The following is a 25,466-nucleotide window of genomic DNA, read 5'->3' as shown; positions in this document are numbered from 1 at the left end:
AACAGAATGGGCGAGGAAAGATTAGTAAAACAAGTATTCTCTGCCAAGTTGGTAGGAAAAAGACCCAGAGGAATATATAGGTGGATTGATATGGTAAAAAGTGCCTTAGAAGATAGATATATAAATATAAGATCTGACAATGTTGTAGCTTTGACAGGTAATAGATTGATTTGGCAGAAAATTGTAGATAGGAAGTTAGTAATGATGTAATTTTTCATATAGTACTATCATATCCTGTACACCACTTGAGGGTAAATGTCAGGAATTTGATGATGATGATGAAAAGAGAGAATATGATGGACTTTTAGCTGGTATATTTTGAGCCAAGATAAGATGTGATCTATTTAATTATCTTTTCAAGTTTTAAGATAAGTTTCTGTTATTAAAGTTTACTTCACTATGTTGTGTATTCTTTTCATTTATGTATGTTACAATTATTAACCCCCCCCGAGCACAGGAATACCTTAATTATTGTTGCCACGAAAAATACCACAATAATCAAATCTGCGATAATCGGGATAAATAATGCATGTAAAATGGGTGATCATTGCCAAGGATTTTTCAAATCTATTAATTAAATTTTATATATGAAATTAAAAAGAAATGTGTTAAATGTGTTAAGTTTAACACATTTGTGTTAAATGTGTTAAACTTAACACATTTATTTTTAATTTGGATAAAAAGGAATAAAAATTATTCTTTTTTATCCAAGAAAGAGTAATTGTGTGTACATACAGTACATACAATTATTATTTCTTGGATAAAAATTGGTGTAGAGTTGTCTGGTGGAATTTTTTCTTTCTTTTTCTTTGTATAAAACTCGGTAGCAATGGAATTTTCAATTTCCCGACGAATTTTGATTAATCGCTCGAGATTAGGTAAGCCGTTCAAGATGTTTTAAAATTTTCAGCAATTCTAAACATTTTGTCCATTTCGGTGCCACGTCGATTTGTTCGTCATTATCATCGATTTGAGCATCGTAAGAACGTTCTCTCTCGAGGTTAATTAGGTCTTCATCATCCAGCTCCTTATCATGTGACTGAAGAAGGTCCTGAACATCACCTTTTTCAATTTCTTTTAGTCCTAGATCGAAGCCAAGCTTAGTTATGTCATTGATAACATGGGTTACTTCATTTTTAAATCCTTTAAAATCATTTGCGCAATGAGGAATAATCTTTTGCCACACCACTCTCAGGTTGCTAGACGTTACTTCACTTCATGCTTCCTTGACATTTTCAATGTTTTTTTTTTTTGATATTGAATGCCTTCCAGAATTCTGTCAAAGTCATAGCTTCATCTCCTGTTGCTTTTCTGTTGCTTGTGAAAAAGTTCTTCATAGATGCCTTAAAGGATGTGATTACACCTTGATCCATTGGCTGGATGATGGAAGTGGTATTAGGTGGTAAATAAATAATTTTTACATTTTTGCACAAATCATCAGTGCTGTTGGATGACTAGGTGCATTATCTAATATCAACAAGATTTTAAAATCAAGATTTAATGACTTGCAGTACCTTTCAGCTTCAGGACAAAAACAGTTTTTAAACCAATCCTCAAAAATAGTTTTTGTCATCCAAGCTTTTCTATTGAATCTCCAATGAACAGGGAGATTTTTTAACAAAACTTCTAAGTGGGTGAGGATTTTGTGAACGATAAATAAAGACGGGCTTCATTTTGTAATCTCCAGAAGCATTGCCACATAGTAAGAGTGTCACACGCTCCTTTGAAACCTTGTAGTCAGGCTGTGATTTTTCATTTTTTGCTAAAAATGTTTTAGTGGGCATTTTTTTCCATAATAAGCCTGTTTCATCAGCATTAAATATCAGATCATCGGTATAATTTCCTTCTTCAATGATCTATTGCAATTCACCAGGAAAATTAGCTTTTTCATCGGCACTTGCAATTTCACCTTGTACATGAACACTATGAATGCTCGATCACTTTTTGAACCGATCAAACCACCCTGAACTTGCAGAGAAAGTTTCTTCCACTACTGATGCTGAATCATTTTCGCTTTCTAATTGTTTTCTTTTTCAAGTTTCAAACAAATTCAATGCTTATGTTTTTATAGTCATTTGAATATGAGGAATTCTCTTTTAGTTACAATCTTCTGTCCACACTGACAATAGTATTTCCATTTCAATCATAAGATGGCTTCTGTTTCTCGTGGTTTGAGACCCAGACGAGGTCGATGCACTTTGTCCTAGTTGCTTATAGTTTGCAGCGTGGTCTAAAATATGGCGAACAACTGATTCATTTAGACCATACTCTCTTGCAATTTTGGCTTTGGTTATGCCTGCTTCATACTTATTTATCATATGCAACTTATCTTCTAAGCTGATCACTCTACGTTTCTTCTTGATAGATGTAGACTTGGTATCATACTTGTTTCTTTTAGCATTCATTGCAAGAGTAAATAAGAAGAGAAATAAATATCCTCCTGTACTTCAGGCAAAGGCAGACAGTTACTGGTGAGTAGGCGTTGTCGGATAAAAACAAAGTGCTACAAGAGAGCGATACCTGGAGAGTGGCGGCTCGAACTGTTGCATATGTAGTGGGCTACATCTTGCAGCCGCGATAATTCGAATTTGGAGTGCAATAATTGGAATTTTGGTATCAAATTATAAACCGCGATAAATCGAGAATCGCAATAATCAAGGCATTCCTGTATATGGAAGTGCAAAGACTCAATTTACTTAATTAGTGCAGAAGTTAAGATTGATTTTTAAGAAAAGGAGACAATTATAGCAAAATACATACATCTAAGATGTATGTATTTTGGGCAACTAGATTTCAGTACAGAAATTCAATACCACATGCAGCCAAGAGACAAATATAACTGTATGTATGCATGTAAACATACACAATTTACAATGGCAAAGTATATATAATTAACACATTTTGCACGCAGTCTTTTTAGAGTGTGCGCTAGTCACTGAAAGCATCATATTCACTACACAGAGACCTTTGTTCAGGAGACCAAACATGAAAATGACAGTTCATGTCTCCAACAAACAAAGCAGTGATGTTTTGCCAAGCAATAAAACTCATCTTTGCTTAGGGGTATAGTTGACAGTTCCTTCAACCAGAGAAGGTATGGGTTGCGTAATTTGAAGATCTCTAGCATTGAAGATGACAGTAAATTTAAGAGAAATAAGCATCCATCTCTTAACATATCCAATTTTATGCTTTTATATATAAATGAAGACTTTTCCAAAATTTGCAATATTTATGTACAAAAAAACTTGAATGTGTTTCATAGTAATAAAAAATTTCCAGTAAATCGAAAGTTTATTCAACTGGAATATTATCAACCTTCTGAAATTAAATGATCATTTAAACTTTAACTTCACTAAAAAGTACTAATTATATATATATATATATATATATATATATATATATGTATGTATATGTTAAAGATGCCAAGCTATTTTAAACTTGGTTTTACTCCATTTCCCAAGTAAGCAAACAGACAAATAAGTCAAGTTTGCACCTGCACGTATTGCAAGTCTAGCTGATCCTCAAAGTAGTGCGAGTCAAGGCAACTCATGGTAAAGGTAGAATAAGCTCTGATCACTATTCTTAATATTTACCCTTAATGCACAGCCCATCTCCTTGAAGAGATATATGATGCCATGTATTAAAGGCAAGGGGCCACTACCCAGACTGGTTTCGACCTTTATTGAGGTCTCATCAGTTGTCTCATTACTTGGAAAATGGAGTAAAACCAAGTTTAAAATAGCTTGGCATCTTTAACATTTATTATACCCAAGGTAAAATACTTTCTACATTTATATCTCATCCTGAGATTTTTATTTAATAAGGTTAAAATACCTTATGGTAACTTGTTCTGGTAAAATACTTATAAGCTCTGTATTACTAAAATCTTGGTATTTCCAGCCTGGCTCCCACTGACGAGACCTCAATAAAGGTCGAAACCAGTCTGGGTAGTGGCCCCTTGCCTTTAATACATAGCATCATACATCTCCTCAAGGAGATGGGCTGTGCATTAAGGGTAAATATTACGAATAGTGATCAGAGCTTATTCTACCTTTACCATGAGTTGCCTTGACTTGCACTATTTTGAGGGTCAGCTAGACTTGCAATACGTGCAGGCGCAAACTTGACTTATTTGTCTGTTTGCTTATTTGGAAAATGGAGTAAAGCCAGGTTTAAAATAGCTTGGCATCTTTAACATTTATTATACCCAAGGTAAAATACTTCCTACATATATATATATATATATATATATATATATATGTATGTGATAATCGGCTTTTACTCGGTTGTTGTGATGATACATTTTAAAAACATAGATTTAATGACTAAAAACCGAGATAACTTATAAAGATTTTAATAACAATAATACGACTAGTTTCGGCTTATAACAGTCTTCCTCAGGTATTCTTAAAGGAAAAGAAGAGTAATAAACATTGAAGTGTCTAAACAAATTGGAAATTACAGGTAGAAATTGCCACACATAATTGATACATAAAAAACGTATTTTTTCAAGTTGTTCTAACAGGCGTGCCATTGTTTATTGCAAGTGTGCGTGCAGGCTCACGTGAACGCCAATATTGAATAACTGCAGCATGGCTATCTGGGATGTTATAACTCAAATTGTTGTTTAAGTGGACAGGGTTCAGCAGGATTTCCCTTGATTCTACAATTTTCCTCTCAAACTCATCATCACAGTGAAAGATATTTTCTGATCTATCCTGCAAATGGAGTGGCTTTGTTGATCACCATTAGGATTATTTGAAAAAAGAACATGACTGGACAATGCAGTTGCATGAGATCTTTTGTAAGAGATGTCTCTCTTATGCTCTGCTATACGTTGTTCAATAGATTTGTTAGTTTGTCCAAAATAAGGGATACTGCAATCACACCATAATTTATATACACCTGGATATTTTAGGTTGTGATGAGTAGGTTTTGGATGGCTGATTAGAGAACAGATTTTAGGAAGTGTGGTGAAGAACGTCCTGATATTATATTTTTTAAGAACTTTATTTAATTTTTTAGAGACTGTGCTAATGTATGGAATGGAGATGCTACCTTTAAAATTAATAGTTTCTGTTGTGCACTGCTTAGGAGGATCCAGAAGAAATTTCTTAATCGTTTTTTCAGAGTATCCATTTTGTTTAAAGATAAGAGTGAGGTGATTTATTTCTTTTTGTAGTTCATCTGGTTCATTCAAGAGAGAGCGTGCTCTGTGTCCTAAGGTAGATATAGTTCCAAGTTTTTGTGGTGGAAAATGATGAGAAAGAGTATGCAGATATCTATTAGTATGAGTAGGTTTTCTGTACATAGAGATTTTTAATCTTTCAGAGCATCGTGTAAGCATGACATCCAGGAAAGCTAAGGAGTTATTATTTTCTAGATCAGCAGTAAATTTTATATTAGGATGTTGGATGTTTAGATGATGAAGAAAATCTGTGAGAGATGTGTGCCCGTGATTCCAAATAATGAATATATCATCAGCATATCGTTTCCAAACTTTTGATTTAAATGAGAAGGAAGATATGGCTTTCGTTTCAAAATCTTCAAGGAAGATGTTCGCTAGAACTGGGGACAAAGGATTGCCCATTGCCAGGCCTTGTTTTTGTTGGTAAACGGAGTCCTGATATCTGAAGTAACCAGAATGAATGCAATGTTTTAATAAAGTAAACATTTTTTTGGATAATTTGTCCTTTAGTAATGTAAGTACCTCGTCTGTAGGAATGTTAGTAAATAAAGATATAATGTCAAAACTTGCTAGAATGTCATTTTCATTGATGGGAATATCTTTTATATGCGAAACAAAATCTGTGGTGTTTTTGATGAAAGATGAAGATTTATTGGAGAAACACTTGAGGTACTTCGCTAGATATTTTGAAAGTTTATACGTAGGTGAGTCAATTCCTTCTACAATTGGGCGAAGAGGGATGTTTTCTTTATGTATTTTGGGAACTCCATAGATGCGTGGGATAAGAGGGTGTAGAGAGCGTAAAGAGAGGCGAACATTATGAGGAAGTTCACTCGCAGTCTTTAACAAGTTGTTTGTACGGTTTTGTAATTCTCTTGTAGGATCTTCCTGAAGAATTGAATATGTCGAACTATCTCCAAGTAATTGAAGCATTTTGTTGTGGTAATCTTTGGAGTTGAGGATGACCGTGGAATTGCCTTTATCTGCAGGTAAAATAATAATGTTACTGTTCTGTTTTAGATTTTTTAGGGCTTGTCTTTCAGCCAGAGAAATATTATCTGTTGGAGGTTTAGCATTATTTATAATGAAAATCGATTCAATACGAAGAAGTTTCGCCAAATGATTAGGAATGAGTGAACTTGCCTTTTCTATTTTTGTACGGTGAGATTCTTTAGGGATAAATTTTGGTGAGGGAATGAAATTGAGACCTTTGCTAAGAATATCCGTTTCCGCATCCGTTAAAATATGAGAAGATTTGTTCACTACAACTTTTTCAGGATTAATACGGGCTTCACTATGACCAGATCTGTTTTGTATCCTTTTTAGATTGTTAAATTTCCTGATAAAAGTATATTTATTCTTGTTTGGTATTCCTGTGGCTTGTGCTTCACTGCTAATGATAAAATCATGTAAGTTAACATTATCCATAATTTCTTCAAGTTTTTGAGTTAAGGATCTTTTTGTGCTGAACAAAAAAGCTAAACAACGTTTTGTGTCTGAAATTCTTTCGTTGAGGAGATCCATCTTAGCTTTACGGTAAATTCTTTTCGCGTGTTCCGTTGTTATCTTTTCTTGAAAAGAGATGAAATTGGGAAAAAATGAATGGAACTTACAACGTTTGAGGAACATTAACCTGTTTATTTTCAATCCTATTTTCTTCCATGTTTTTTTAAAATTCCTTTGTATGTTCATTAGAGACGCCTCGTCATTTAGGCTATAGATGTGATAATTGGCTTTTACTCGGTTGTTGTGATACATTTTAAAAACAGAGATTTAATGACTAAAATATATATATATATATGTTTATAATTACTAACTGACTTAAATACTGAGAAAAAAATATGGAAGCGAAATCTGGAAAATAAAACATAAAGACAAAAATTAACAACAGCAGAAATGAAGTTTATGAGAAAAACTGCAAAGTATACCCTACTTAATCACAAAAGAAATGAAGAAATTATGAAAGAATTAATCGAAGAACCAGTAATAGAAAAAATTAAAAAATATAAACATAAATGGATGGAACATGTTCAAAGAATGAAAACAGAAAGATTACCAAAACAAGCCTGAAAGTACAAGCCATTAGGAAAAAGAAAACCAGGATGTCCTCTTAAACGATTCAACGATGACTTCTAAGGCCGGAACAGGCCATGCTAGGCCAAAATCCTTGATACGCATGATGATGATGAAAAAATATAAGAGATTTAATAAGGTTTCACTACTAGTTTCATCAGAAATGCCGATTTCGTCAGGTGATACAATACAGTACCATGAAGAAAACAACATCTTAAAAATATATTGTACTTTAACAAACACAGAGTTTAGAACAAGTAGTAGTTATGTTCGAAATTGAGTCCGAGTGTTAGTTCTGGCTATGCCAGAACTAACACTCGGACTCAATTTCAAATTTCAATAATGTAGCCAGATTTTGGGTTTCAGTGTCACTGAGGAAATGGCCTTTTCCTCAAAATCTTCCAGAAAAACATTGGCCAGCACCGGAGACAATGGGCTACCCATTGCCAAACCGCTGTTCTGTTTGTAAATCTTGTCTTCAAATAAGAAGTAGCCTGAATCCACACAATGCACAAGTAAGGCAAAAATCTTTTTGGATAACTTGATTTTTAAAAGACTAAGGACTTCCTGGTTTGGAATGTTGGTGAATAGTGAGACTATGTCGATGCTTACCATTCTGTCTGCTTCATTAAGTTGGATGTTCTTGAATCTTCGAGACAAAATCAGCCGAGTTGTTGAATATGAAAAGCATTTTCCTGCGAGATGTTTCAAGGAGGAAGCGAGATATTTTGAGAGTTGTATGTAGAGGAGTCAATGCCTTCAACTATTGGTCTAAAACAGTGTTCCCAAAGTTTTCTGGATCATGCCCCACCTCAACGATTTTGACCCCCCCCCACTCCTACCATAATAGGCAGCCAAGTTCTAAAAAAGTATAATATAAATATGTATTTTAAATAAAACAGGAACATAGGTAAAACTGTTTTTAATTTGACTTTCTTCAATGAATATAAATTTTATATTACACTTTGTATATTATAAAACATAAATCGAACTGAACTCAGGAAAATAATATCCAAGTTAATGCGATCCTTGAGCTTGATGTCTGCTGCAAAGAGTTTTTATTTGAGGTACTAATTTAGTCATTTTCAATCTCAAATCCCCATGGTTTGTGATATCCAGATGATTTCTTTTTTTCAGCAGCAAGTCATTTACAGCACTAAAGTCACATTCAATTATGACAACAGGAAGGGCAACAGTATTTTTTTTGCAAAACTAGTTGAATTTCGATATTTCGTTTCTGTCTCATCAGAAAGCCATGCCATTGTTCCTTTATGTTGAATAAATTTGTATTTTCTCATCATTTTGATTTTTTGAGAGTTCTTGATACTGTATTTATGTTGACTGCTGTACTAGTGATGTCAGCTTTTTTCTTGGAAAGTCAGGGTTGCAACATTGACAATTTATCACCAACAATGGTGAGTTTTTTTGAGTATATCGGTGATGAGGTGACAAATGCAACATCATTTTCTAATTGTACTGGCTTTCTAAAGATAGAAATCTTGAGACCATCCGTTGTTCTAGTAAGTTTTATATCCAGAAAAGCTTAGACCAGTGTTTTCTTAGTGGAGCTTCGGAAGATTTTGAAGAAATGGCCATTTTCTCAGCAACACTGAAACCCAAAATCTGGCTGCGTTATATGGACGACATTTTCCTAATTTGGGAGCACAGTCCAGAAAACTTACAAACCTTTCTGAATCATTTAAACAATTTTCATCAAAATATAAACTTCTCATCAGAACCAGAAGTTAACTGTGTTTTAGCTTTACTGGATATAAAACTTACTAGAACAACGGATGGTCTCAAGATTTCTATCTTTAGAAAGCCAACACATTGATAGATACCTACATGTTTTAATTCATCACTATCCCCCTCAGAAATTGGGAATTATTTCCACATTAGCTCATTGGGCGAGATCCTTGTTGTCAGAAGTAGAGGAACTTCAACAAGAACTTAGTTACCTCAAAAGGACTTTCTTAAATAACGGTTACTCTCCTAAAAGTATCTATAATCATCTTAGTGTACATAATCAACATAGTAATGAAGATAACTCAAACCCAACAGCATACATCTCCTTACCGTATATAAGTTCTCTTTCTCCTAAACTGGCAAAAATCCTGAAGAAATTTAATGTTAAAACATATTTCTCCACCTTTCCAAAACTTCGACCTTGCCTCAGTCAACGTAAAGTAAAACACAACCTTCTTCAGTTCCAAAGAGTATACAAAATCATTTGCAGTTGTGGCAAACCATATTATGGCCAGACAGAAAAGTCCATCTCTCTCTGCCTAGAAGAACACCAACGTGACATTCCTTATGACAGAGTACCGTGCTAGTGCCCTATCCAGTCAAGTTTTATTCTCAGCCAATACCAATGTTGAAGGATGACAACATCAAAAAGACTGGAACTTAACTTCAACCATCCACAAATGCTCCGATGAATTAGAAAGACGTATCTTGGAATCCAAAGAAATAGCTCTTGACCCTTCCCATCTAAACAGCAATCTCAGTTACAGCCTGCCCAATTCACAGAGCATTGTAATCCAGTTTTGCCATACTCATGATATCATTCACACACACACACACACACACACACACACACACACACACACACACACACACACACACACACACAGTTTCACACCAGAACTAATGCTCAGACTAAATTTCAAACACAACTACTACTTGTTCTAAACTCTGTGTTTGTTAAAGTACAATATATTTTTAAATGTTGTTTTCTCCATGGTACTGTATTCACCTGACGAAGTCGGCATTTCTGATGAAACTAGTAGTGAAAACATTAAATCTTTTATATTTTTTTCTCAGTATTTAAGTCAGTTAATAATTATAAACATGTCATTTAACCGAGTTAATTACTCTGTTAAATGACATGTTTATATATATGTATGTATGTGTGTGTGTGTGTGTGTGTGTGTGTGTAAAAATTTGAAGAATAATGTAACATTAAAGCAGTAAAATAAAATAAATTAATTTTCTTAATAACTGCTTTGCTCTATACTCACTCCAAGAGTAATTAATCCAAGAGCTAAACCAGCAGCTAAAGCATAGCTCTCACGGTCAACACAATGTTCCATTTCTGGACCAGGTGGCCGACCAATTTCACCTAGTAGTACCTCTGCCATATGATGATGACCAGATCCTTGATAAAGAAGTCCTATGCCTAATACTGCTGCTACCTGTATAATTGGTGAAATATCAAGCTCAGTGGATGTCGGTGGTAACAATGCTTCTACATGAATGCTCATTATTTTAGTTATTGTAAGGTCCATTGAGCACCTCCTGTATTTAAAAAAAAAAAAAAGTTAACTATTGCTCAACGTAAAATATTTCATCATCAAATTTCTGATAATAAAAACTTCTGCTGAATCAACTCAATCAATTAATAATTTCTAATACATATCATAAATCACTGTTAATTTTTCTTTTAATATTTAACATTACACCTCTTTTACCATTTCTGAAAATAACATTTCAACAGACAAACTGTAATAATGTACAAAGCACATCTAGAAAGTAAGGTCTGGTCAAGAATTAAAAACTGGTAAAAATAAAAGTTTCATTATATGCTAAAATATCTATATATATATATTTTTTTTTTAAAAAAAAGAATTGAATGACTAGAACCGAGATTTAGGTAAAAAGGTTTTAATATAAAAACAAGACTAGTTTCGGCTTGTAACAGCCTTCATCAGGTGACATTAGAAAAGAAAGAAAAAAGACAAAACACTAAAACACTGAAGCTTAAATAAACTATAAACTATTTTTTCTTTCTTTTATAATGTCACCTGATGAAGGCTGTTACAAGCCAAAACTAGTCGTGTTTTTATATTAAAACCTTTTTACTTAAATATTGGTTCAGTCATTCAATTCTTTTTAAAAAATATGTATGTTAACCGAGTTAATGATCATTCTTTCATATATATATATATATATATATATATATATATACACACACACACATTTTAAGCTGACAGAAAAAGGTAATTAGAATGAATCTATGGAAAAGACCCTGGAATGGAAAAGGTAAAACAAAAATGGAAATGACAAAATATAATACATATATCAAAATGGAACGTAAGAGAAATTGCATATAAAGAAATAGAATTAGACCAAATATTAAATGAAAGAAATTTTCAAATAGCAGTAATCACTGAAACAAAAAAGAAATTAAAAGGAACCATGAGACCCGAAAATTTTAATATTATATTGTGGAGTTGACAGAGATCAAAGAACACAAGCAGGAGTTATGACTTGGATTCATAACTCTCTTTCAAAACAGTTAAAACATTATAAATTATGTAATGAAAGAAAAATAGAAGCTAGAATAAAAATAGATAGAGGTTATTTAACAATAATCGGTTTATATGCCGCAGAAGAAGGAAGAGAACAGGATAATATTGAATTTTATAATCAGTTACAAAATATATATAATAAAATAAATAAAAATGATTATGTAATATTAGCAGGAGACTTAAATGCAAGAAATGGAAACACGAAAATTAATAATAATATAGGAATATATGGAGAACATAGTCTAAACAGGAATGGGAAAAAATTATCAACTTTGTAGTTTATAATAACCTAAAAATAATGAATTCTTTCTATAAACATAAAGACATAGATAAATATACATGGGCAGCAAGAGGATGGAAATCAATATTAGATTATTTTATCTTAATTATCTTAAAAAAGAAAAGACATCAAAGTTCTCTTTAGATGTTAGAGTTCACAGAGGATATAAAATAAGTAGTGAAGCACTTCGTCGTTCAAATAAAATTAAGATTACCACCTAAAGGCTACAAATAACAAGAAAAGAAAGAAAATTTAAAACATTTGTTTATAAAACTAGATTATTAAATGACACAAATATACAATGGCTATATGAACAAACAATTAACCAATATTTAGATAAAATAAAACAAAATGAAGAAATAGAAATAGAATGGCTTAATATAAAAACGATACTAAATGCAGCAGCAAATGAAAGCTTAGGAAAGACCAAAAAATTCAATAAAAGGAAAAGAAGTCTATCATAAATGGTTAAGCAGTAAAAGATTAGAAGATGAAATAGAATATAAAAGAATAAAAGACCATAGCTAAAAGAGAAGTCAGAAAAAGACAGAGAATCATGGAATAAATTTGTTTCCAATTTAGAACATGATTTATATAAAATAAGACCCAATGTACATAAGATTTTGAAACACTTAAATACAGATATTAAAAAAAAAAACATAGAATTAAACAATGAATTGAAATTAGAAGAATTTCTAAAGTTCTATACAGAATTGTGGACAGATAATTATTTTAAAAAAGATAACTGGCAAACATTTAATGAAAAGGAAATAACAAAAGAAGAATTAGAAATCACCCTGAATGAAACAAAAAAAGGGAAAATCACCTGGAGAAGATAGGTTCAGAACTATATAAATATGCAGGAACAATGTTCAAAGAAAGACTTCTATTATTTTAAAATAAAATCTATTCAACTGGTAACCCCCCCCCAAGAGAATGGAAAAAAGCAATTGTGATTCCTATCGTTCAAAAAGGTAGTAGAGATGACCCAAAAAACTATAGAGGTATAAGTATACTAAATTCCTGTTACAAAATATATAGCAGAATTTTAAATAACAAACTAATAAAATATTCTGAAAACTTTATTCTAGAAGTACAGAATGGATTTAGAAAAGGACGATCATATACAGACCCAGCCTTTTGCCTAAAATTAATCATAGAGAATATAATTTAGAAACACATATTACATTTATTGACTTTGAAAAAGCATTTGACAAAGTTAAAAGAAGCAGTTCATTTAAATTATTAAAAGAAAGACAAATACCAAATAATATCCTAAAAGCTATCATAAGTATATATGAAAATAATCAAATACAAATAAGATTAAATCATGAGCTATCTGATTATATATATGAGAGAGATAAATCAAGTAGTCCGACAGGGATGTCTCCTCTCAGCAACTCTTTTTAATATTTACCTAAATGAAATAATAATAAAATGGAACAAAAACTTCCATCAAGGTATTAAACTTTCTCCTCCTGTGAACTTTTTGCTGATGACCAAATAATAATTACAAATTCTGAAGATAACTTACAGAAAGCTATTTTAAATCTAAATGAGACAGCCAAAGATTATGGTATGATAATATTAACAGAAAAATCAAAAACTATGGCCTTTAAAGGACAAGATCCAGTAAGAACTAAAATAGTAATAGATAACAAGATTTTAGAACAGGTGAATTCATTTAATAACCGGGTTGTATGATTGCATATGAAAATGAAAAAGATATAAGCTTGAAAATTGCAAAATATTTAAAAATAACACGTGTAATTAACTCTATATTTAAACCAAACCTAGTATACAATACATTAGCCCTACCAGTCCTAATGTATGGAAGTGAAATTTGGACAACAAAACAAAAAGACAAAGATTAATAGTAGCTGAAATGAAATTATGAGAAAAACTGCAAAGTATACTCTATTTAATCACAAAAAAAAAAAAAAAATGAAGAAATTATGAAAAAATTAAACCAGGAATCAGTAATAGAAAAAATTAAAAAATATAAATATAAATGGATGGAACATTAAACGTGTGGACAGACTTATGTGTTCGTCGAACATGTTGTTTATTATTTTAACGGTATAATAGAACACAGAAACTAAGTAAATAATTAATTTATTAACTTGATGCTGATATTTAGCTGGTATTATAACCAGCATCTTCATTACAACACCTCACCCTAAAAAGCTCAGACTTAATAGTAAGCTTTGACATCACTTCACTATTCACAAATGTACCACTAATAGAAACCCTCAATCTACTGAAGTCACACTTCCCCCCTGATATATTTGAACTATTCAAATTCACAATACATGCAGGATATTTCACATGGAAAGGGAAAATATACAAACAAATTGATGGGACAGCCATGGGCTCCCCCCTTTCTCCCCCCCTAGCCAACTTTTACATAGAACACCTGGAAAAACAAGCAATCAATACAGCCACTCTCAAACCAACACTTTGGCTACGCTATGTTGATGATGTGCTTGCCATTTGGCCACATGGCCCTGAGACATTGAAAACATTCCTAGCACATTTAAATAGCCAACACCCAAAAATCCACTTTACTATGGAACCGGAAGCCAACAACTGTCTGCCCTTCCTGGATACACTCATTACACGTCTCCCAGATGGTTCCTTATCATTTTCAGTTTTCAGAAAACCCACACATACAGGCAGATACTTACACAAACAATCACACCATCATCCTTCTCAACAATATGGCATTTTAAAAACGCTAACCCATAGAGCGAGAGCAATCTGTTCAAATGACAAGGCTCTTACTGCTGAACTGACTCACTTACGCCACACCTTCTTGGCCAACGGCTACAATCCACAAAAAATAAACAAAATACTAAACACTCCTAAGAAACCCCTCCCACCATCCACCACAGAGAACTACAACAAAACAGTCACCATCCCTTACATTAAAGGCACATCCGAAAAGATCTCAAGAATTCTCATTAAACATAAACTACGCACTACATTCAGACCATGTAGCAAATTAGCCACCCTCATCCGCTCACCCAAGGACAGCATTCCTCCTTTATCACATCCAGGAGTCTACCAAGTACCCTGCTCATGCAATCAAGCCTACTACGGTCAAAGAGGAAGAACTGTGAATATCCGCATCAGCGAACATAAACGATACGTCCGGAAATATCATTATGGGAAGTCGGGCCTAGCAGACCATGCTCTGGATACCCCTGCACACAGGATCAACTGGAAAAACACAAAAGTACTACACAGAAACCCATATAAATCAGAGAGATTGTTCTTAGAGGTGACAGAAGCCCTAAAACACACCCCAAATCTCAACAAATATGGTTGTATTAACTTGCCGAAGATCTGGGAGACAGTCATATTAAGGAAAAACTAGCACTTTTCTAGGACTCTAGCAATATATGATAGCGTTTTTTTTTTTTTTTTTTTTTTTTTTTTTCCAGATAGAGGGCGCCAAAATCAGGACTCTAGTCTTTGTGTTGCTGCTACAATTTTGTTAATGTACATCAACTGGAAAAACACAAAAGTACTACACAGAAACCCATATAAATCAGAGAGATTGTTCTTAGAGGCGACAGAAGCCCTAAAACACACCCCAAATCTCAACAAATATGGTTGTATTAACTTGCCGAAGATCTGGGAGACAGTCATATTAAGGAAAAACTAGCACTTTTCTAGGACTCTAGCAATATATGATAGCGTTTTTTTTTTTTTTTTTTTTTTTTTTTCAGATAGAGGGCGCCAAAATCAGGACTCTAGTCTTTGTGTTGCTGCTACAATTTTGTTAATGTACACCATGTTGTTTTAGTCGCGCGTATTGTGACAAACAGTGTTTTTGTGCTCTGAAGATGCTGGTTATAATACCAGCGAAATATCAGCATCAAGTTAATAAATTAATTATTTACTTAGTTTCTGTGTTCTATTATACCGTTAAAATAATAAACAACATGGATGGAACATGTTGAAAGAATGAAAACAAAGATTACCAAAACAAGCCTCAAAGTACAAGCCATTACTAAAAAAGAAAACCAGGATATCCTCTTAAAAGATTCAACATTGACTTCTAATCCTAGAACAGGCCACTCTAGGCCTAAATCCTTGATAGGCATGATGATTTAATACATACACACACACACACACTTTTTAAAGTATTCTTTATACTGAGTCAAAAGAGTCTACCACCAGTAAGTCACACCGTTCTTCATTTAATCATCTTCTTCAAAGTGCTGAGATGAAGTGACTGCTTCATATGCAGGGACAAGAGGAAGTCAGTGGGCATAATGTCAGGGCTGTAGGGTGGTCAAAAAGTTCTCACCAACTTCTGAATTGGTGAATTGTTCGCCTGAGTTTAAAATCAGCATTTCAATATGCATAATATTAACTGCTGTCCCTTACTTAAAAAAATAGATAAGCAAAATCCCTTTATGATCCCAGAAGACAGTGGCCTCCTTTTTTTTTTACTTAAAATACAACTGAAAATTAAAATAGGCACTTCTGAAAGTGCCTATTTTAATTTTTTTGCTTTCAGAGATGATGAATTGTACCACTGCATTGACTGTTGTTTTGACTTGACGTATGTGCATGAAATCCACATTCCATCAACAGTCACGATATGAGAAAAAAGTTCACCTTCATTTTCATAATGCTCCAAAAATTTATGATTCTTCTCATTGCTGTTTATGAGCACTGATCCCTAAAACCCAAAATTCCAGCATTTATGAGACCCATTTGGCAAACATTTTCTTATACCACAACTTCTTTTCTGTCACAATTTCATGAATGACTGAACATGAAACTTCCGGGTATTTAAAAGAAAGTTCTGTAACTATGAAACAACAATTCTCACGAATTTTTGTGTTCTCTTCCAAACTGTCTGTTTGGAACAAAAGACACCGTTGCCTAACCTTACTGTCACTCATTATGTTAGGCCTGTAAACCTTACATAGTTGTTTCTGGCACTACTGTTTTCTGCTAACAAAAACTGTATCACACCATGACCCTCACAAGTGGCAGGATTTTTATCACAGCACTCAAGATAAATTATTCCTAAAAGACAACAAACAATAACGCAGCGAAAGTAAAATGGTCAACAGCTAGCTAATGAGTCCCTCTATGCTACAACATACGACCACTCTCCAATATCTTATTTGGTGGTAAATTTGAACAGACCCTTACTTTTTGGATGTGCCACTAATATACAATATACAGCCTTGCCCAGTCAAATGTCCATCCTTACCTTATTGTAGTTCAGCCTGTTTCCACAGAACACAAAAGCTCAGGCAAAAACCTGCTGCCAATGAGTACCATCAGAGTAAAGAAAATGCAACTAGACCTAAACTGAGTAGTAGCAGATGACAACTGTGCAATGAAACACTACCACACTGCATAATGGAAGTCTGAAATGATGATGGCATTTGATCTCAAGAGTAAAGGTTTTAACTTCTATTCCCACCATTCTCTTATAAGCAGTGTAAGTAAGTTATACTTTTCAACAGCCTACTAAAATGCCCAAACATACTAGTTTCAGAACTGTCTTTATTGCAGGTTACAGTAAACCTGGTAGGGGTATAGATGATACATCATCATCATCAAATTCCTGCCATGTACCCTCAAGGGGTGACAGGATATGATAGTACTACATGAAAAATTTACATCATTACTAACTTCCTATCTACAATTTTCCTCCAGGTCAGTCTGTTACTTGTCAAGACTCCAATATTATCAGATCTTATATTTCTGTCGTCTAAGGCACTTTGCACCGTATCAATCCACCTATATCTTGGTCTTCCTCTAGGTCGTTTTCCTGCCAACCTGGCAGAGAACACTTGTTTTGCCAATCTTTCCTCACCCATTCTGTTTAAATGACCATACCACCTGAGATTAGCTCCCTTCCAACTACTAACTGCACTCAAACTTGCTTAACTTTTTGAGTGAGCCATTAGTAGCAGAGGCTCTATCAATCGACCAACAAAAGACTCTCTTTATAAAACCCTTCAATTTCTTAAAAGTTTCTATCATGTCTCCTCTTTTCCACCTATCAACTAAACTTTGTATCCCACAAAATTTCAAGCTATCCTTGTAGGGAGTATTCCACAGACCTGTCACTCATCTCTGAATCCTCTCTATCACGTCCTGGTCCCCAAGAAACCCAGGTGACCAAATCTATGCACTATTCTAACTGTAGTCAAGATGTGGCCAAATCATAGCCTTATAAAGAGGAATAATAACTTTATCTTTATTGTTGGCATGTTTTTCAACATCCAAGTAATCCTTTGAACTATTTTAAAGTTCGGAGGCCATATTGCAACTTTTGCAATATGGCCTCTGAACTTCACCTGTATCAATATGATACACCATATGCAACCTATTCAACACGAAGTGCATAACCTTACGCTTCGCAACATTAAATTGACAATTATTATTTTATTATTATCTGACTTCCATGGAGTCAGATACCCATTGTGGGAGGTACATATTATTGCACAAAATGCTCATCCAACCATGCCTTAAACTGATTCAATGTCTACATTCACAACACACTCAGGCAATGCATTCTACTCACCGACCATTGCACATGCAAAGACCCTCCTCCTCACTCCTCTGCTCACACCCTCTTTATACAGTTTCCAGCAATGGCCTCTTGTTCTACCCTCTCTCCCATTCTATAAAAAATCTCTTCCATATCAACTTGATAACAACTCCTGACTAGCTTATATGTTTCAATCATATCCTCCCCCCTCTTCCTACTAATCACGAGCTTTGCAACTTACATTCTCAATATCTGTCCTCATACTCCACTTCCAAAGACCACTAACCACCTTTGTGAATCTTCTCTAGACCCTCTCCAGCATATCCTCATCACCACCATGAAAACCTGGCAATCAAATCTGTGCACAATAATCCATGAGGCATGATCAAGGTCTTATACAATGGCAATATGACCCTTCTATTTCTACATGCAGGGTCCTTTGCATCATTGCAATTATCTGATGAAACGACATCACAACTAATAAATTAATTTTAATGCATTACAAAATAACCAAGGTGTTCCGTGAAAATTTCAGGATTTGTGAAATGTCCCATTGTAGGAAAAATCTGGGAAACACTGCAATACAGGATAGTATGAAGGAGATTCAGTGCTCTCTTGTGTTTTTCTTTTAATTCTATATTTGGATATTTGGTTTAATCCTTTATCCAAGTGTAAGCAAACAAAGTTTGCACCTGAAGCACTTTCAGGACTGGGGCAACTCGTGATAAACGGTGATATAAGTTCTCATCACTTGTCTTAGTATCTCCCATAATGCAAAGCACATCTCCTTGCAGACATGTATAATGCTACGCATTAAGGAAAGGGTCACTACCCAGACTGGTTTCAACCTTTATTGAGATCTCATCAGTGGGAGCCAGACCCAGAGGTGGTAATACTGAGGTGGAAGTAATGGAGAAGTCATATTTACCTATAGGAGTTGACAAAGGGTGCCACACCCTATTATTAAAATTCTCGGGATTAGAAACAAGTTCATGAAAGTTTTTTTCACTTGCCTACGATACTAATTACTTATTTGCATTAATCCTTTATCCAATTGTAAGCAAACAAAGTTTGCTCCTGAAGTACTTTCAGGACTGAGGAAACTTGTGGTAAAGGTGGTATAAGTACCATGAGTTGCCCCAGTCCTCCTTACTTACACTTGGATAAATAAAGGATTAAACAAAATATATAATTTATAGTCTAACCAAGTGGGAAAAAAACTTGCAACATCATTCTCTAATCCAGAGTAATTTAATAATAAGGTGTGACACCATTTGGCAACTCATCATCATCAAATTCCTGACATTTACCCTCAAGGGGTGTACAGGATATGATAGTACTACATGAAAAATTTACATCATTACTAACTTCCTATCTACAATTTTCCTCCAAATCAGTCTGTTACTTGTCAAGACTCCAACATTATCAGATCTTATATTTCTATCGTCTAAGGCACTTTGTACCGTATCAATCCACCTATATCTTGGTCTTCCTCTGGGTCGTTTTCCTGCCAACCTGGCAGAGAATACTTGTTTTGATAATCTTTCCTCGCCCATTCTGTTTAGGTGACTATACCACCTGAGATTAGCTCTGCTAAGCCCTCCTGGATGCTAACAATGTCAAGTTCTTTCCTAATATCCTCGTTTTTAATATGATATTACCACTGATGCCATCTGTTCACGCCTCTAATCTTTCTCAGGACTCTCATATCTGCAATCTCTAGTCTTTGGTCAAGTGTTTAACTTCTGACCCAGTTCTCAGATCAGTAAGTTAAAACTGGTTTGAACACTGTCTTGTATACACCTAATTTAGTGTTCCGACTATTTCTCTCTTATTCCATATGAATTTATTCAATTGACTTCCTACCATACCAGCTTTATTGATTCTGTTTCCATATTTAATTTACCATCTTCACTAAAAATCGTGCCCAAGTAGCTGAAATGTTTCACTTGTACCACAGGTTCTCCGTTCACAACACAGTTTACATTTTCAACACTTGTACCTATTTTCATTGTCTTTGTCTTTTTAATGCTGACCTTCATACCATATCTATTACAACAGTTATTCAATTTAGTCAGGGAATCTTGCAAACTTGTAGCAGATTTATTCAGAAGTATAACATCATCCGCATAAAGCAAAGAGCTGACATTAACACCTCCAATTCTGATATCATGTTTAATACCACTTTCCTTCATAATATGATCCATATAGATAATGAATAACAGAGGGGATAATGTACATTCTTGTCTCGTACATGATTTAACATTAAACCATCTTCCTGTACATCCTTCAATTCTAACTGCCGACTTACAACTCAAATACAGACAAAGTATTGCTTGATATAATGCCCCATTGACACCATATAACTGTAGCGTATTGAATAGCTTCTCTCTTGACACCTTGTCATATGCCTTTTCCAGATCTACAAAACTTAAATACAGATCTTTTTTATATTCCCATGATTTCTCCACTATTTGTCGTAAAGTGAAGATCTGAAAATGAAGTAAAGTGAAGATTGTAAAGTGACAGCCTCTATTTGTCCTGAATCCAGCTTGTTCTTCACCAAGCTTTTCTTCCACAATTCTTCTCAACCGTTTCTTAAGAATACTTGCATAGATCTTGCCAGGAACACTCAGTAGGGAAATACCTCTGTAATTCTCACATTCAGTTTTATTTCCCTTTTTATATATGGGCACTATTAGAGCTCTCCTCCAATCATTGGGAATTTGTTCCTCTGTCCAGGCTTTCTGAACTATGCAGCAGCCACAGTAAGACTTTTATACCACCTTACTTCAGCATTTCTGGTCGAATATCATCTACTCCTGCTGCCTTTCCACATTTCAAGCCTTTGATGGCTTTTTCTACTTCAAGTATGGATATGTATTCCTCACTGAATGCCTGTCGAGTGTTTTTTACCACTGTGCTATCACTGCTTGTTTCATTTAGCAATTTTTCGAAGTAATTACTCCATACTTCAAGGATATCTTTTTCTCCCGTTTTCATGTCACCTTTATCATCTCTAACTCCTTTTACAGCACTGTTTCCTTCATTTCTAAGCTTCTCCAACAACCTCCAGAATATCTTACCACCTCCTTGATATTTATTTTCTATGTTCTTGCCAAAGTCCTCCCATGACTTTTGTTTAGCTAGTTTTACACAGTGTTTAGCTTTCTTACATTTGTCTCTGTATTCTCTAACAGCAAAAGCTGACTTATTTGCCAGGAACTTTTGATATGATTTCTTCTTTTCCTTCACTGCCTCTTTAACATCCTGTGTCCACCCTGGAGTCCTGATTTTTCTATTCTTGCAGACAACCTCATCACATGCCTCTCTGGCTGAATCAATCAGGGTTTTCTTCAACGCTTGCCACTGAATCTCCAAGGTTTGGTTCCTGTTCTCAAACTCTTTCATTTTTTCTTCAATAATCTTTGTGTACTTTAGTCTACAGTTCACATTTAAGAGCTGCTCAACTTTTATTCGGTTTAAAACTTTCTTACATGTTATTCTTTTCAATATGAAATTCAATTTTATCCTGCTCAGGATTAATAGTGATTGCATCCAATTTCAAATCCTCTGTACACTCTGGTGTCCTGCACCAGGGAGAAATCATCACTATCAATAATAACATAGTCAATGAGACTTTTCTTATTCCTTGCCTCTTCTCTCCATGTGAATTTGTGTACATTTTTATGTTGGAACATGGTGTTAGTAATAACCAGTCTATGTCCTGAGCAGAAATCCAACAGGTATTTGCCATTATTATTAGCTTTGCTCTTTTTACCAAATTTTCCCAAAATTTTGTATGTCTGACAATCATTTCCTACTCTGATATTCAGATCCCCAACAAGGACAAACTTTTCCTTTTTCATTGTGTCAGCTGCTTTTTCTAAAGCATCAAAAAATTCCTCCAATTCTAGCCTTAGTATAACATTCTGTGGGACCATAGGCACAAATAAGGGTTATTGTCCAGTTCCCAATTCTGATATTTGCCCACATCACTCTACTTGAAATTGCCAGCTATTCAAGATTAGCCTCATATTTTGTGTTGAATACTATGGCTACTCCTTCTTTTCCTTGATTTTCATTGCCTGAATATAACATTTTGTTTTTATTGCTCAGAAAGATCTCACCAGTTTTGGTCTTTTTTGTTTCAGTCACCCCTATTACGTCGATCTGGTACTTATCTAATTCCTCAGCTAGCTCCATTTCTTTGCCATTCAGGCTTCTTATGTTGATAGTACCAATTTTAACTCTGGGGATGTTGAGTTGGGGTGTGCTTTCAGATTTGTTCTGGTAGCTGACTTTTCGCTGTTCGCCCTGGTTTCCTGGTGAAAACAACGGGGGCCTTGTTTAACCGGGCGACGCCCCAGCCGGCATGAAATTTTGTCATGTTGTAGCATCGTTTTTTATTTTGGTTTAACCAATAAGAAAACAATTTGGTCAGCTAAATCCCAAATTGCCAGCCCATCCTCATTCGTTCAGTATCCAGGTAGATACCCAACAGGGTGCACCACAAGAAGGTGAGGATTGGACATTAGGTCAGAAGCCCTGGTCGGTTCTCCACATTCCTTTAAAGGCTATGTGGAGGTCTCATCTCAGTTATACAGCTTTGACCCTTAAGCAGCCCCCTTTTGGCAACTAGCATATGGAAATATGAGTTCTGCATTGCTTCAACTTTGTTTCACCTCAATAAAGGTCAAACCGGCCTGGGTAGTGACCCTTTCCATAATGCATAGCATTATACATGTCGGCAAGGAGATGTATTTTGCATGGGATACTAAGGAAAGTTATGAGAACTTAGTCCACCTTTGCCACGTGTTGCCCCAGTCCTGAAGATACTTCAATCACAAACTTTGTTTGTCTACACTTGGATAAAGGATCAAACCAAATATATAATTAGTAACATAGCCATGTTTTTCTCTTAGTTGACAAATGTTTTCATCATCATCATCAAATTCCTGCCATGTACCCTCAAGGGGTGTACAGGATATGACAGTACTACATGAAAAAATTACATCATTACTAACTTCCTATCTACAATTTTCCTCCAAATCAGTCTGTTACTTGTCAAGACTCCAACATTATCAGATCTTATATTTCTATCGTCTAAGGCACTTTGTAACGTATCAATCCACCTATATCTTGGTCTTCCTCTGGGTCGTTTTCCTGCCAACCTGGCAGAGAACACTTGTTTTGCTAATCTTTCCTCTCCCATTCTATTTAAGTGACCATACCATCTGAGATTAGCTCTGCTAACGCATTCCTGGATGCTGACAATGTCAAGTTCTTTCCTAATATCCTCATTTTTAATATGATATTGCCATTGATGCCATCTGTTCACGCCTCTAATCTTTCTCAGGACTCTCATATCTGCGGTCTCTAGTCTGTGGTTAAGTGTTTTACTTCTGACCCAGCTCACAGATCCATAAGTTAAAATTGGTTTGAACACAGTCTTGTATACAGCTAATTTAGTGTTCCGACTAATTTCTTTCTTATTCCATATGAATTTATTCAATTGACTATCCACGATACCAGCTTTGCTGATTCTGTTGTCTATTTCTATATTTAGTTTACCATCTTCAGTAAAAATTGTGCCTAAGTAGCTGAAATGTTTTACTTGTTCCACAGGTTCTCCATTCACAACACAGTTGACATTTTCAATGATTCTGAATATTTTCATTGTCTTTGTCTTTTTATTGCTGACCTTCATACCATATCTATTACAACAGCTATTCAATTTATTCAGAGAATCTTGCAGACTTGTAGCGGATTTATTAAGAAGTATAACATCATCCGCATAAAGCAAAGAGCTGACATTAACATCTCCAATTTTGATATCAGGTTTAATACCACATTCCTTCATAATGTGATCCATATAGATAATGAATAACAGAGGGGATAATGTACATCCTTGTCTCACACCAGATTTAACATTAAACCATCTTCCTGTACTTCCTTCAATTCTAACTGCTGACTCACAACTCAAATAAAGACTAAGTATTGCTTGATATAATGCCCCATTGACACCATATAACTGCAGCGTATTGAATAGCTTCTCTCTTGGCACCTTGTCATATGCCTTTTCCAAATCGACAAAACTTAAATACAGATCTTTGTTATATTCCCATGATTTCTCCACTATTTGTCGTAAAGTGAAGATCTGATCCTGACAGCCTCTATTTGGCCTGAATCCAGCTTGTTCTTCACCAAGCTTTTCTTCCACAATTCTTCTCAACCGTTTCTCAATGCATAGATCTTGCCAGGAACACTCAGTAGGGAAATACCTCTGTAATTCTCACATTCAGTTTTATTTCCTTTTTTATATATGGGTACTATGAGAGCTCTACTCCAATCATCGGGAATTCGTCCCTCTGTCCAGGCTTTCTGAACTATGCAGTGCAGCCACTGTAAGACTCTTATACCACCATACTTCAGCATTTCTGGTCGAATATCATCTACTCCTGCTGCCTTTCCACATTTCAAGCCTTTGATGGCTTTTTCTACTTCAAGTATGGATATGTATTCCTGACTGCCTGCCTGGTCAGTGTTTTTTATCACTGTGCTGTCATCACTGCTTGTTTCATTTAGCAGTTTTTCAAAGTAATTACTCCATACTTCAAGGATATCTTTTTCTCCTGTTTTCATGTCACCTTTATCATCTCTAATTCCTTTTACAGCACTCTTTCCTCCATTCCTAAGCTTCTTCAACAACCTCCAGAATATTTTGCCACCTTCTTGATATTTATTTTCTATATTCTTGCCAAAGTCCTCCCATGACTTTTGTTTAGCTAGTTTTACACACTGTTTAGCTTTCTTACATTTGTCTCTGTATTCTGTAAGACTAAAAGCTGACTTATTTGCCAGGAACTTTTGATATGCTTTCTTCTTTTCCTTCACTGCCTCTTTAACTTCCTGTGTCCACCAGGGAGTTCTGATTTTTTTATCTTTGCACACAACCTCACCACATGCCTCTCTGGCTGAATCAATCAATGTTTCCTTCAGAGTTTGCCACTGAATCTCCAAGGTTTGATTCCTGTTCTCAAACTCTTTCATTTTCTTTTCAATAATATTTCTGTATTTTAG

The 25,466-nt window shown here is 34.6% G+C and overlaps 1 protein-coding gene across 4 annotated transcripts in view; it reads right to left on the bottom strand.

The window, feature by feature from the left end:
* Positions 1 to 25,466, bottom strand: part of shtd (anaphase promoting complex subunit 1) — an 844,012-nt gene that overhangs the window by 309,511 nt on the left and 509,035 nt on the right. For all 4 annotated transcript variants that reach the window (XM_090401046.1, XM_090401047.1, XM_090401049.1 and 1 more), the window contains one exon: positions 10,282 to 10,558. In XM_090401046.1, the coding sequence (XP_090257172.1) occupies positions 10,282 to 10,558 (277 nt within the window). The remainder of the gene's footprint in view (positions 1 to 10,281; positions 10,559 to 25,466) is intronic.

The sequence above is a fragment of the Typopeltis vanoorti genome, chromosome 11 (genome assembly GCF_054136105.1).
Source record: "Typopeltis vanoorti isolate ZY-2024b chromosome 11, IOZ_Tvanoo_1.0, whole genome shotgun sequence".
Taxonomy (NCBI): Eukaryota; Metazoa; Arthropoda; class Arachnida; order Uropygi; family Thelyphonidae; genus Typopeltis; species Typopeltis vanoorti.
This window is presented reverse-complemented; position numbering and strand designations above follow the sequence as displayed.